The sequence below is a fragment of the Sceloporus occidentalis genome, unplaced genomic scaffold, assembly GCF_023333645.1.
Source record: "Sceloporus occidentalis isolate IW3139 unplaced genomic scaffold, rSceOcc1.0.p SCAF_4, whole genome shotgun sequence".
Lineage (NCBI taxonomy): Eukaryota > Metazoa > Chordata > Lepidosauria > Squamata > Phrynosomatidae > Sceloporus > Sceloporus occidentalis.
In genome coordinates, this window is record NW_028316984.1 from 4,537,338 (window position 1) to 4,551,041 (window position 13,704).

The following is a 13,704-nucleotide window of genomic DNA, read 5'->3' on the forward strand; positions in this document are numbered from 1 at the left end:
ATCAAAAGGCATGTTACCATTATTATTATTTTTTTTTAAAAAAAGGAAATACTCATTATGAGAAGGAATTATGCACTTGGATAATCATTTTATATGGATCACTGTAAGAAGGATTTGAGCTTTAAGGACCTTAGTTAGGTCTGTCCCACAAGTAGTTTCTCCTGGAAATCGTTTTGTTTTCTTTGGTACGCAGGACTTCCTTTTGGAATTTTTGAGCTTTGACCAGTTAAAATGTCTTTATGTGGTCTACTGCTTGAGGATTTGAAAAGGGGACCTCACTGCTACATTTTTATTGAGAAAGATCAACAGCAGGGTTATTTTTAAGGAACTGTCTTTATTTTTTTCCTTCTAAGACTTAGTCCAATGGTTTTTAACCTTTTATTTCCCAGGAACCCCCTTGAAATATATTTTGTTGCTGCAGACCTTGAAGACTTAACTCAATAATAATAATAATAATAATAATAATAATAATAATAATAATAATAATAATAATAATGCTAGAACCCTGAGACACTAACAATTACAACATCCATTAAACCTTCCCTTAGAGGTGCTAGAAGGAAAGGAGAGATTTTCCTTTTGTTTCCTCCGATCAGTTTGCATCTGGAGTGGATTGAATGGTGGCACAGAGGCCCAGCCTTTGCCTTGGCTCCTGTCAGGTTGCCACTCTGCTGTCGCTTAGCTTCTCTTCCTGCCTCCTTCCTGCTGACTCTGTCCATTCTTTTTCCAGAAATTTATTTGATTGGCATTTTTGGAGGAATTGGTGTGGGGGGGGGGGGGCTGAGGGGGCAGCAGTAGCTGCTGTCCCCACACCTGTCATGGGCCAAGAGCTGCAGGACTAAGACCTGGAGGAAGAATCTGATGAGGACGCTGAGGAAGGGACCCAGGCAAGTCTTCCAGACAGGGAACAGCCTGCAGCTCTCCCTGTTGCAGAGCAGCCAGCTCATCCTGTGTAATTGGAGCCTCAGCCAGCAGGGCAAGGGCAAGACTCACCTGCTGATGAGACAGAGGACAGAACTGGGGTCTTAAGTCCTTAATCAAAGAGGAGGACCAAAAGGATCCAACAAAAGATAGAGCTAAGACGCTCAGCCAGGTTGCAGGCTAAGCAGCAAGCAATCAACTCTGATTTGAATGAGCTGGTATAAGGCTATTTAAGAGCTGAGTTTGCCTAAGTTGTTGCTGGTAGCAATTTGTCTGTTTCCTGGTCAGCATTCTTGTTACCTGTTTCTAGACTCCTGCATTCCTACTTCAGACCTTTTGGCTTATTTGACCTTTGGACTGCATTGACCTTGATTCCTGTTCCCTTCCTTGACTTGGACTGCTTGACCCACGCCTTTCTCTTCATGGTCTCTCACAGGCAAGGACACTTTCTAGCTGCTTGTGATTAGTTGCCTCTGCCTGCATTATCAGTTGGAGATTGCCTCCCAGCCAGCCTGCGTGGGTGTTTGGTGAACCAGGACACCATCTCCCAAGTGCCAGTGACAGCAGTGCTGTGCTTGGGAAGCCCTCATACATAACTGAGGAGGTAAATTATGACATGCCTGATCCTATGAGGATTAAATAGGGGAGAAGAGGCTAGCCTTGACTTCACTGAAGGAAAGTAGAATGTAAACCAGTCAATGAGATTTAATATATACAGTTTGCCTCCTTGAATCCACGGTGGCGAAAACACCAGCCACTGCTCAAAGTGAAAGTGGCCAGCTAGTGGGACTTGCCACCACCTCTGCTGCTGCCTGACACTATTTTTAATAGGGACTGATAAGCCTTGCCTCATGTTCCTAGGCTTTCTACAAGCCTCAAAGCAAAGCCACACACTCACACACACAACACATGCACGTGAATGGCAGCTGCTTTACCAGGCAAAGGCAGAGTCGCTCTCTCTCTCTTGCTCTTCACTTCTGGGTTAGGTGTGGAGGAGAGCAAGTATGTGAGCCAGATACATGAATACATGAGACATACATATCTCCACCTTGCTCCAACATACACAGCCTGCTCACTCTCACCCTTACCTCAATTCAAGGGAGGGAGAGCAGCCAGCAATGGGTGGGGTGGGGAGGAGAAGAGGCGCCCTGTGGCTGCTGCACCCCTGAGGCAGGCACCAAGAACACTGCCAGGCTAAGCAGTCTCTTCTCTGCCCCCTTGCTTTACGCACCTCAGCCATGTTGCTCCTCAGGCTCTGTGCATTTGAGAGAAACAGTATGTTAGGTCACAATCCTCCTTCACTCTTGCTTCCTCTTGACTTTCCTTCCATTCAAGCACAACTAGTATTCTCTCTCACACACTCTTTTTCTCTCTGGCACAGACTGACATACGCATAACATTTTGGTTGCTGTTGCAGCTACAATGGCTAGTGGCTTCCAACACCACACATTCAGTTTGATCAAGAGAGACTTTCAGGTTTTTGTGGACCCCCTGTGTAGACATTGCAGAGCCCCAGGAGTCTGCGGACCACAGGCTAAGAACCTGTGACTTAGTCAAAAGCTTTGCTTGGGTCACTTGTGTTAAAAGACAGGGCCTTTGGTCCTGAAGTGATCATTTCAAACAAATCTCAAGTTATCTTTGTACTGCTCCATCCCCTTTTTGGACATAAGGCTAATAATACGTTTTCAAAATACTTAGTTGAATTTGTTGTGAAAAATTACTAGTACAGTCAGCCCTTCTTATATGCGGATTTGCCATCCGCCGATTTGAGCATCTGCGGATGGCAAACCTGGAAGTTGTCTTCAATGGCAGTGCGCATGTACACGTGCCGCCATTGGGGACAAAAGTCCCTCTCCTCCCCTCCTCTCCCTCCCTCTTTCCCTCCCTGCTTATCTGCTCGCCTGTGCCTCCTCGTTGCTGTTGCCACCGCAGGAAAGGCCAGGTGATGGTGTTGGAGGCCAAGAGGCCTCCAGGCCACCACCTGGCCCTTCTGCTTTCAATATAAGGAATAAGTTTAGAATATACATGGAATTAATCTATTCAATCATCATTTCAAAAGTTTCAGTAAATTCAGAGTAAACCTTTCCTATTACGTTCTCCAGAAGGACAAAGCAAGGGTACCCTGTATTAGCCTTTCTATTTCTGTTAGTTTTAGAATTCTTGGCTATAGCCATTAGAAACAGGCAACAAATTAAATCATCTTAAAATATCAATATATACTACAGATATACTTTCTCCCAAACATTTTCCCCATGATTCATTTGTGACAAATAATTGCTCTTTATATTCCCCTATCAATTTACAAGGGGAATAAACAGAAATCAAAGTTACTTACCTTAAATTCTTCAGAAGACTTGGGAGCTCAGAACAATTAGTGGTTTGGCTTGGTTATATTCAGGTGGCCACATTTATCCATTTGTATATTAAAAGGTCAAGTACATTAGGTGCATGTATTTAAATTGAATGATAATTCAAGTGTTGGTTGTTGAATAAGACTTCCAAATCCTTATCTTCAACCTCCTTGTTTATGTCTTGCAGTCACAGGCCAGTGGCTTTCTTCATTGAGTCTATCTACCTTTAATGTGGTCTTCCTCTTTTCCTATTGCCTTCTACCCTTTTTTTCCTGTGTTCTAGTGAGTTATGTCTTCTCATGATGTGTCCAAAGTATGACAGTCTCAGCTCAGTAATCCTATTTTCTAAGGAGTGTTCAGGTTTGATTTGTTCTGGGACTCATTGATGTCGTTTTAGCAGTCCACAGTTTTCTCCAACACCACATTTCTTCCTATCAGCTGACTTAACTGTCCAACTTTCACAGCCATACACAGAAATTAGAAATATGGTGGCATGGACAACAATTCTGAATTTAGTATTCAACAATATAGCTTTACATTTGAATTTTTTTTTTGTTCCTTCATAGCTGCGCTTCCAAGTACTAGTCTTCTTCTGATTTCTGGATTGCACTCTCCATTTTGATTAATGACTGAAGCATGACATGGGAAACTGTTTCGATGCCTTCATCATCTGCTTTAAATTTATGTAAATAATCTGTGATCATTATTTTCTTTTCTTAATGTTGAACTGTAACAGGGACATAGCCAAGAGGGGGGATCTTGGGGTCCGGACTCCCCCCCCCTTCCAATAGAAAAATGAATGGTGTGTGCTGCTGCGCCACCGCACCCAAGCCCCATTATAATGGTGGCACTTAGTCTGGACCCCCCCCCCCCTTCCTAAAATCCTGGCTACGTCCCTGACTGTAAACCTGCCTTTGCACTTTTTTCCTTGATATTTTTCAGTAATTGTTTTACTATTTTCTATGAGTAGTATGGTGTCATTTGTATATTTTAAATTGTTGATATTGCTTCCTTCAATTTGTGTAATCCTGGTTTACATATGATGTGTTCAGCGTACTAGTTAAACAGATAGGGTGATAAAATACAGCCTTTCTTGACCACCATCCCAATTAGAAAACGTTGTGTTCTGTCCGGATGGTAACCACTTTTTCTGAGCACAGGTTACGCACAAGAACAATCAAATGTTGTGGCACATTTCTTTAAGAGCAATCTAAACTTTGTTATGATCTACACAATCAAATCCTTTGCTAAAATCTATAAAGCACAAACTGATTTTCTTCTGGAATTCTTTGGTATACTCCATTATCTGGTATATGTTTGCAATATGATCCCTAACACCTTTTCCTTTCCTGAACTAAGCTTGGAAGGTTGGCCTTTCTCAATCCAGATATAGTAAAAGTCTTTGTTGTAGAATTTTGAGCATCACTTTGCTGTTATGGGAGATTAATGCAATGGTCTTGTCGTTACTTCCATACCTGGTGTCCCCTTTCTTGGGGATTGGGATATATATTGAATATATATCTGTGGATCACTGTTTTGTTTTCCATATTTATTGACAGTTTTTAGTTAGAACTACAGTCGATTCTGTCTCTGTTATTTGAACAGCTCTGTTGATATGTCATCTATTCATATTTTGATATGTCATCACTTAGTAGCTACTATTCCACTTAGATCTTCATCAATAACATTATCAGCACTAAACCACCTGGAAAAAGCAATCCCAGAGGAAAGGCTCCAAGAACAGAAACAGTCTTTTACCAAGTATCCTTGGTATCCTTCAGTTGTAGAAGAAATGGTGATAATCCACCAGGCTTTCTCACCAGATAAGACACCAGGGAATCATGGCTCGATCAAAAGAGAAATGCAACAACATCAACAACAAAGACCTCCCCTTCCATTATCAAAAGGAGATCCCCCAAACAATAATTGTGTTTATTTGGGCTGTATCGATAATATTGATGCAGATACAGATACTAATTGATAGGTTTAGAGTCAGCGACAAAAAGTCAAAATTCAGCTATATTTTGGTATTCGTTCATGGAAATTCCCATATGATATCCCCATACCCGCTAAGGAATGGGAAAATTATTTTCAAAAGCTATTTTGAAAGCTGGATTAATGATAATAGAATACTCACAGAAGAACAAGCTGGATTTAGACAAAATTGATCTACCATTGACAACTGCTTTATTCTAAACCTTATGATTGCCAAATATACTAACAAAGGAAAACATCTATATGTGCTTTCATAGATCTTACCACAGCATTTGACACAGTGAACAGAGAAATTCTATGTAGCAAACTAATTGACCTTAAAGTTTAATTGTTATTAACCAAAGCCCTTTATACCAGTACTAGTTTGAGAGTGAGATATAAATAAAATTGATACATACAAAGGGGTAAGACAAGGGTACTTATTAGCCCCCTTACTATTTAATTTATATATTAATGACCTGCCATCTTCAATGAAAGATTCTGCAGTCCATATGCCTACCGTCCTACATACTCCTTGTAACATCTTGCTTTATGCTGATGACATGATATTGTTATCATACTCGCAAGTAGGTATGTGGAGACTGTTAAAAAGACTTAGTTGTTATTGCCAGAACAATTCCTTAACTATTAACAAATCTAAGTCAGATATAATGGTATCTGGTAAACAAACGCAGAAACATAGATGGCAATTAGAGGGTGAGCCAATAGATCAAGTAAAGACCATTTCCTACCTTGGTGTAACATTCTCAAAAAACGGATCGTGGTCATGTCATCACCAAAAGAGTTAACTTAGAGCAAAGGCTTATTTGAATCTCATATTTAAACTAAAAGCTCACAAGTACCCTGATTCCCTAACGCCAATAATCAATGTATATAAAGCCAAGATTACACCTATGCTTTTATATGCGGCAGAAGTTTGGGGTCTAAATTCCATCTCAGCAGTAGAACTAGCACAGTCTCAGCATCTGAGAAGTATATTGGGGGTAGATAAAAGGACATCTGCAGCTGCTGTTTGAGCTGAATTAGAAATTTATTCCATCCATTCGCAAACCAAAATCAAAGTGTTTAACTACTGGGGTAAAAGCAAAGAAATGGAGCCAGATAGATTACCAAGACTATGGCGGGTTATAAACCGCCACTTGGGACATCCGCAGGACGTCCCATTTTAAAAAAGGGGCGTCTCTTCTAGACGCCCCTGGCTCTAGTACGGACTCTGTCTGTACAATATGGCGCCGGCCGTTCCACACGGCTGGTGCCATCTTTACGTATCGGATGCTGTGCGTCCGAACGTGTCGTGGCGTCTGTGACGTCACGAATACGCCCCTGGCGCCTCGCGACGTCACAGAGGCGCCACAAGAAGAAGGTCCATTTTGGAGCTTCTTGTTTGGTCCGCGCGGGAGCCACGCGGTGTGGGTGCTACGGCTCCCGCGCGGACCAAGCGGCGGCGGTGGCGGCAGACCGCCTCAAAGCGGCGGTTTATAACCCGCCTATGTCTCTTAGAACAGTCACAATCCCATCTTCAATCCTCTTGGTTTATGCAAATAACAAACTTTATAAAGAGCTGTGGTCTTCCTGATTCCTGCACAGTTAACGACCAAGCAAAAAAGAGTGTGAGACAGAGAATCTTGGATATCAAAGCTCCAAAAGATATAGCCTCCCTTAGCAATGTAGGTAATTTAAAACAGATGAGCCGATTTAAATGCGCTTTTCAAAGAGCAAATTATCTAAAAATACAAATGCCAAAATACCTGAAGGAGGCATTTACCAGAGCTAGATTTGACCAGCTTGACACCATGGTAAGGTATGGAAGATTCAATGGTATTCCTTATAATTAGCGAATCTGTATCTGTGGAGACCAAGAAATTGAGGATTTAGCTCATATTTTGTTCAAATGTAATCTGTACCAACAGGAAAGAGATCAGTATCTTGGTCCCTATATCAAAAGAACAATGTTTTGGGATACCTATGTCAGAATCTCTTACTTCATGAGTGGCCAAGATTCAAAAATATCTATTATCACAGCTCGGTTTTTACATAAAGCTATACAGTTGAGAGTTAGATATGTGGGGTCAATTGGGGTAAATTGAAGAGGTGATGGAGAATTCTGATGTGTGATGCTTCATGTTCAGTTTTATTACTTTACGTATTATCAACTTAATGCTGTAATACAGTCGTTTTTATTCTTTTACCTAGTTTTTTATCTTGATCCTGTGGTATAGATTTTTATGATCAGTTTTATAACTATGTTTCATTTTTAGGTACTGTACTTCTAATGTACTTATATTGTTTTACATTTATATAACATCCATATGGTACTCTAAGTACATTTCAGATTCTGTATTATTACATTTTAGCTCTTTTCTAATTGCTATAGAATTTCTATACTATTTTATAGTGTGTTTTACCTGTTTTAGTATTATTTTGTGTTATTTTGAAATGGCCTAAGGGCTAATTATTAAACATTTCTAGTCACCTATTCCTGATGATTTATTCATTGGGATTTATTCATACCAAGTTCTCTGAACATAGCTTCCACTCCACTTCACTTAATAACACCGCAGGTTCATTTTCAAATGTTTCTTCTTTGAATGAATATGTCATCCTTTTATATAGTTCATGAGGGTATTGTTTTATTTTTCTTGTTATTTTATTTTTACTTTGTCACGTTTTCCTCTGTTAGTTGACCATCCCCACTCTTGGTTTAAAATTTTCTTTGAATCTTCAGATCTTGTGGAAGAGGTCTCTTGTTGTTCCTTTTAAATTATCCTCCGCTTATTCTCTGCTTTGGTTATTGTAGTCATTCTCTTTGTTCCTGCACCAGGTCTCTTAACAGTTGGGATCATGGTGCTGACCTTATTTCTATCACCTTTTACTTTTGTTTCTTGTCCGTCCCTTACAAATTGAAGAATTCCATCTGTCATTCATTGGGGCTTCTCTTTTTTGGGCTGCAGATAGTGTCTTTTTGCATCCTACCTTGACGATGCCCCCAGCTACAGTCTAAGGCCTGTTACAGACTGCCAAAAAAAAGCTGCTTCGGGTCTCTTTGGAGGTATGCTATTTAAATGATGCATGGGTCCTAAGAGTCCGGAGGTCGCGCCAAAGCCACACTCCATTCCTAAGCACTGGAGGGCAGCTTTGGTGCAGCTTCTGGATTCTTCGGATGCATGCATCACTTAAACAGCATACCTCCAAAGAGACCCAAAGCAGCTTTATTTTGGCAGTCTGGAACAGGCCTAAGTTTTTTTCTGGCTCCCAGTCAGAGTAGCCTTAAATAGTGGAAACCTTTTTTTTACATTTTCTTCTTCGTGGTCTCTGCAAATCATACAAATGGGTTCTACTGTGCCTGAGCAGTGCTGCTCGGGAACTTCTGGAATCACTGGGCAAAGTTAACTTAGCAACTTTTAGCAACCCGATCCTGGCGCCAGGGACCCCCAACGACCTATCCTATCATCCCCTGCCTTCTCCTGCATCCTGATCCTGGCCCCAGGGACCCCCAGAGACCTATCCCATCATCCCCCGATATGCTACTCTCCTTCAACCTGCCACCGATCCCATCATCCCCTGCCTTCTCCCAGACCACGATGAAGGATGACAGCTAAGGAGGGGGCAGGGAAGGAGGAAAGCATCCAGAGCCCCACTGAGCATGCCCAAGGGTGCCGATTCGAATCGTTGAACCCTCAAAGAATGCTCTGGTGTGGTAATACAATGTGTACTCACTCCCCTTCGCTTGAGTCTGCATCACGTGACTTGCTTGGAATCTAACTGACTTTGCTTGCCCCTCACTTTGTAAGGGCAACATAAAGGCAACCAGGTGTGGAAAAACATGACGTTTTAACCTCAACCCGAATTGCTAGAGAGGAGTGACTCTGGATGTGGTGTAAAAAAACATCACGCTTTGCATTGCTAGAACAGGAGTGATTTCGGATCTGAGCTGCAACCCCCCCCCCCCCCCCCCATGTGTGACAAGGTCCAGAGAGAGTAAAAATGACAAGGCTGCTGTGTGTAGCTGCTGATCTGTGCCTGGCATTGTGTACAAAGCTAACCAAGCCTTATGAGCTCTCTTAGTGTGTGGCTCCACCTAGTAAATACTACCATCTGCCTTGGACACTGTTCAAAATGACTCATTTACATTATTGCTCTGTGTTTTGATGATACCAGTCAGAACAGTTTTTTTTTCCTTAGTCTTTCCTGAGAGAAAGAATACATATGTGTACAGGCACACACACACACACACACACACACACAAAATCCTTTGATAAATCAAAATTATAGTCAACTGGAAAAGCCACTGTAATTCACTTACATGTGCAAAAAAGTTGTTTTCACAAGGATTTTTTTTTCATTTTTAGTTCTGCTTATACTTGTAAAAACACATCCCTCTTAATGGACAACTGTGAAACTAGGTTTTTAGATCTGGGAATTCTTTGTACAAACTGTTTGTAAAGAAAAGGCTGCTGGCACCACTGTATAAGGAGCCCAAGAATGAAATAATCTTCCCATTCTGGAAAGAACAACCCTCAGATTTGTAGTTTCCCAGAAAGGAGTGGACCTTTGTCTCAATGTAAGGCAGGATAGGGTTTGACAGAAAACCAGATTTAGTCCCTGTCTGGTTGCTGAAATCAAGATTCTTAATTTCTCCTATAATTGTCAAGTCGCTGGAACAGTGTACACCAAAGCACCCTAGTATAGAGGGATGACCAAACTCATGAGTGACATTATTGGTCAAAGAAGTAATAGAAGATCCCATGCCTTTCAACTACCAACTACAGTTGGCCCTCCTTATCCATACCATATTCAAGCATCCAAAAAAAAGTATACATTCCAAATAGCAAACCTTGATTTTGCCATTTTATATAAGGGACACCATCTTGCTATGTCTCTGTATTTAATGGGACCTGAGCATCCGTGGATTTTGTTATCCACAGGGTGTCCTGGAACCAAACCCCAGCAGATAACAAGGACCAACTGTAAAATGAAAACTCTTTGAGTAAATGAAATTTCTTTCTGCCTATGGATATCTTACTGGTAGTGGCAGTATTTCTAGTAAATTAGGGTGTTGTGATGTGTTGAACTCTGCATCCAGCATTAAGACTGAGCTGTATCGTCACTTTTCACTGAAAGGAAGAACTAGGCATTAAATTCATTACATGCTGTCTCTGCCAAAGTTCTACTGCTTAGCAGAAATGACAATAGCGATCAACTCTTAAGTGAAAGGAAATCACCAAACAAAAACAGATCATACGGAACAAAGTTGGAGAAACATTAATCCAGTCCAATCCTTCTCCACACTTGTGTTATTAGCCTAGTAAAAGATGAGACAGTCATCATCTAAAGCAACAAAAATCATTTTACTTACATATCCTGTGTATAACTCATACACAGGCAGTGCTTTATGGTACAGATAAAATAAGTTCTACATGTTACTTGTAAAAAGACATTACAAACAAAAAAACCGATTTGTCAGTTTGTCTAAAGCACTCTAACATGGAAACAAACAGAATCTTGAAGACAAAACGGAGACTAGAGACAAAATGGAATCTGCATAACTTAGCAAGGTGTGCTTGCAGGAAATGAAAAGGTGTGTTCCAAAACAGGAAGTTACAACAAACATGTAAAGTCCTACAGAGTCTCTGCATGCGATAGTTGCTATACCCAACAGTTATCCTCCCCACCACTGCTGCTGCCCTTAAGCTTGTATAATGTTCCAGGGTTAAAACTGGCTATAACTATTGAGCTCTTATAAAGGTAGTCATCCTCCACACTTTCTGCCTTTGTTTTTGTAGCAGTCAAAACTTGAGTGATTTTAAAACATCAGTTCTTTTTAAAATTATTTTCTTGTTCCCTGTATCCTGCCACTTTGCCTTTAAATGAAATATTATAAAAAACAAAACAAAAACATGTTTGAAGTCTTCACTACAAATATTTTAAATTACTTTTTTACTGACTTTAATGACACTTAGGACTTAAGAGATATGGGGTTGGTTCTGTGTGCATAGGTTTGCAAAAAACAATAGGTTTGGTCTCTGGAGATACTAATTCAGTTTTGAAAACTGTAAAACATCTGTTGTAATATCCTCTAGACAGGAAAATTGCCCAATAATCTTACAGAAACCTCTGAAAGAGCATGGCACTGTGAATGCATCAATGGAATTCATATACCAAAAAATTTAAACATTGCATGAATATATATTCTCGTATACTTAATTAAAAAACTAATCCTAATTTCACGATGGACCATAATGCATCTTAAATAGAAATCTAGATAGATTTTTTCTCAAAAAGTATTTAATTTTTTTAAAAAAAATAATTTAAATTTTAAAAATCCATTTTTATTTTTTAAAAAACATTGATTTTTTTAATCTACACTGTCACTGCTTATATCAAAAAGTAGAGTAAAGATGAAGACGTAAACAAAAACAGTCATTATACCAAATATGACTTGACCAATATCCCAGCAGAATTTACTGACAATGTAGGAAACAGGAAAGGCAATAGAAAGAGTGAAGGACCACACACCAGATAGATGGACTCAGTCAGAGAGATCATGGGCATGGATTTGCAGGAAGTAAGCATAGTAGAGAGGGATGCGGGGAACTGGAAATGTCTCATCAATGATGAGTCAGGGGTGACTCAAGGGCAGCTAACAACAACAACAACACATCTCTCCTTAATCATTCTCCTCACCAAACAATATCCAGTTCCTTCAACTCAACCCTGTCTTGATTGGTGTCATCTGGACACACTCCATTTTGTCAATATTCTTTACAATGTGGATCCCAGAAGTGGACAAAATGCTCTGCTTAAGGCATGAACAGCACGGCAAAAAGTACAAAGATTACTTTTTATGATATTAAAAAATTGGGGCAGGGCAAACTCTTCATCACTTGCACTCTCAGAGAGCAGTTTCAATAGAATCAGCCAACTGAAAACTTGGTGGGTTTCAATGCAAGAACTGCCAAAAGCGAAATGAGAGGACTTATGAGATAAGAAATTAACAAAAAGACAAAAAGAAGCAATAGGCCTCAAGCAGATGGGCAACTGTGACTGCACCCAGAGTGACATAGGGCTGTGGTGACCAGACACCATGGTCCCGAGGCTGGTCGCCACCACAGTCTGCAACAGACTGTCAGCAAGTAGCACTTTTTTGTGCTTTTGTAGCTGGGTTTGGGAGGCCGCAGTGTACCTTCAACCAGGTCCAGGGGTAACCACCACGCCCCCGGATCGGCCTCAAGCCAGTGCTTTTGTCCCATCTGTTTCGAACCATAGAGATCAACTCCCAGGAAAAAAAGGGGGGATGGCAAGCAATAGTTAAAAGGCATTGGAGATACTAGCAGTGGACTTAACAGTGTGAAGAAAACAATCCATTGAAAAGGAAAGATGAAAGCTTAGAATACAATGTAGGAGTAACAATATTTTTCTTTTTTTAAAAAAGCAGGGGGAACAGTATCTAGAAAGTTAGTACTGGAGATAGAGGCACAGAAATGTCAAGATCTTTCAGGAAGAGATTACAGAAAATTTGCTCATGATAGATGAAAGAATGGAAGAACAAAATGAAAGTATAATGGAAGTGTTGTTGATAAGGGTTGAACAATGTATGTATTTCATCTTTGCTGGGTCTATTACAAGCAGATGTGGGCTGTTGAACTGGGATTATGTCCTGAAGGTGTATATGCACTTTCATACCAGCATTTCATGTCTTCAAAGCAGATTATCTCTTTATAATATATTTTGTATTTTGCTCCCAGTTTTAAAAATGAGTGCAGAGGTTGAGTTGATATTCTAATATAAAACATAGGAATCTGAGCCAGTAATGTGGTCCTGTAGAGCACATTACCTTTGTAGAGTCCCACATGTCTAGACATGACATGCCAACCGGTGGAAATTATAGAATTTTTGTCAGAATCAATAGCATATTTTGTTTATAGAATCTTCCATGAGTGTTTATGTTGATTGATTTTACTGGGACTGATGGGAGATGTTTATACAGAGGCCTGTTGCTTGACCAGTGTTAAGATAGGGGTTAATGTGCTTACTAAATGTGTTAACTGCTCAGTTTGTTTCTGAGAATTGCTTGTGGAATGTGGAGAAGGAGTTTTACTGTTGCTGGGCTTTATCTGTTTGAAGATAAAGGTTTGAAGATGCTCAAGTGGAAGATGGGAATAACCGTTAGACATTTTTATGGGAGGAATAATTATGGGTGCCAAATATATGGAGTGGAGTTAATTAATGCAAATGGTGGGCATGGAATGTTAGGTCTGACCTAGACACATTACTGGTCCCTTATGTTTTCACTTCACCAAGACTGATTGACTATGTGCATTAGGATAAGAGTTCATTGGTCCTGACAATTTTGGAATGTAAACTGCTCTTTTCCTTTCAGGCAACCAGGCTGAATTAACTATTGGCTATAGTCACAAACCCTCATATTTTTTAGGTG

The 13,704-nt window shown here is 40.3% G+C and overlaps 1 protein-coding gene across 5 annotated transcripts in view; it reads left to right on the forward strand.

The window, feature by feature from the left end:
- Window positions 1-13,704, forward strand: part of LOC149313442 (transcription initiation protein SPT3 homolog) — a 285,233-nt gene that overhangs the window by 119,846 nt on the left and 151,683 nt on the right. The window contains exon 1 of one of the 5 annotated variants that reach the window (XM_089519118.1): window positions 3,888-3,957. The exons of the other annotated variants lie outside the window; for them this stretch is intronic. Coding sequence (XP_089375244.1) covers window positions 3,914-3,957 — 44 coding nt within the window. The 5' untranslated portion in view covers window positions 3,888-3,913. Of the gene's footprint in view, window positions 1-3,887; window positions 3,958-13,704 lie in introns of those variants that run through there. 5 annotated transcript variants of the gene reach the window in all.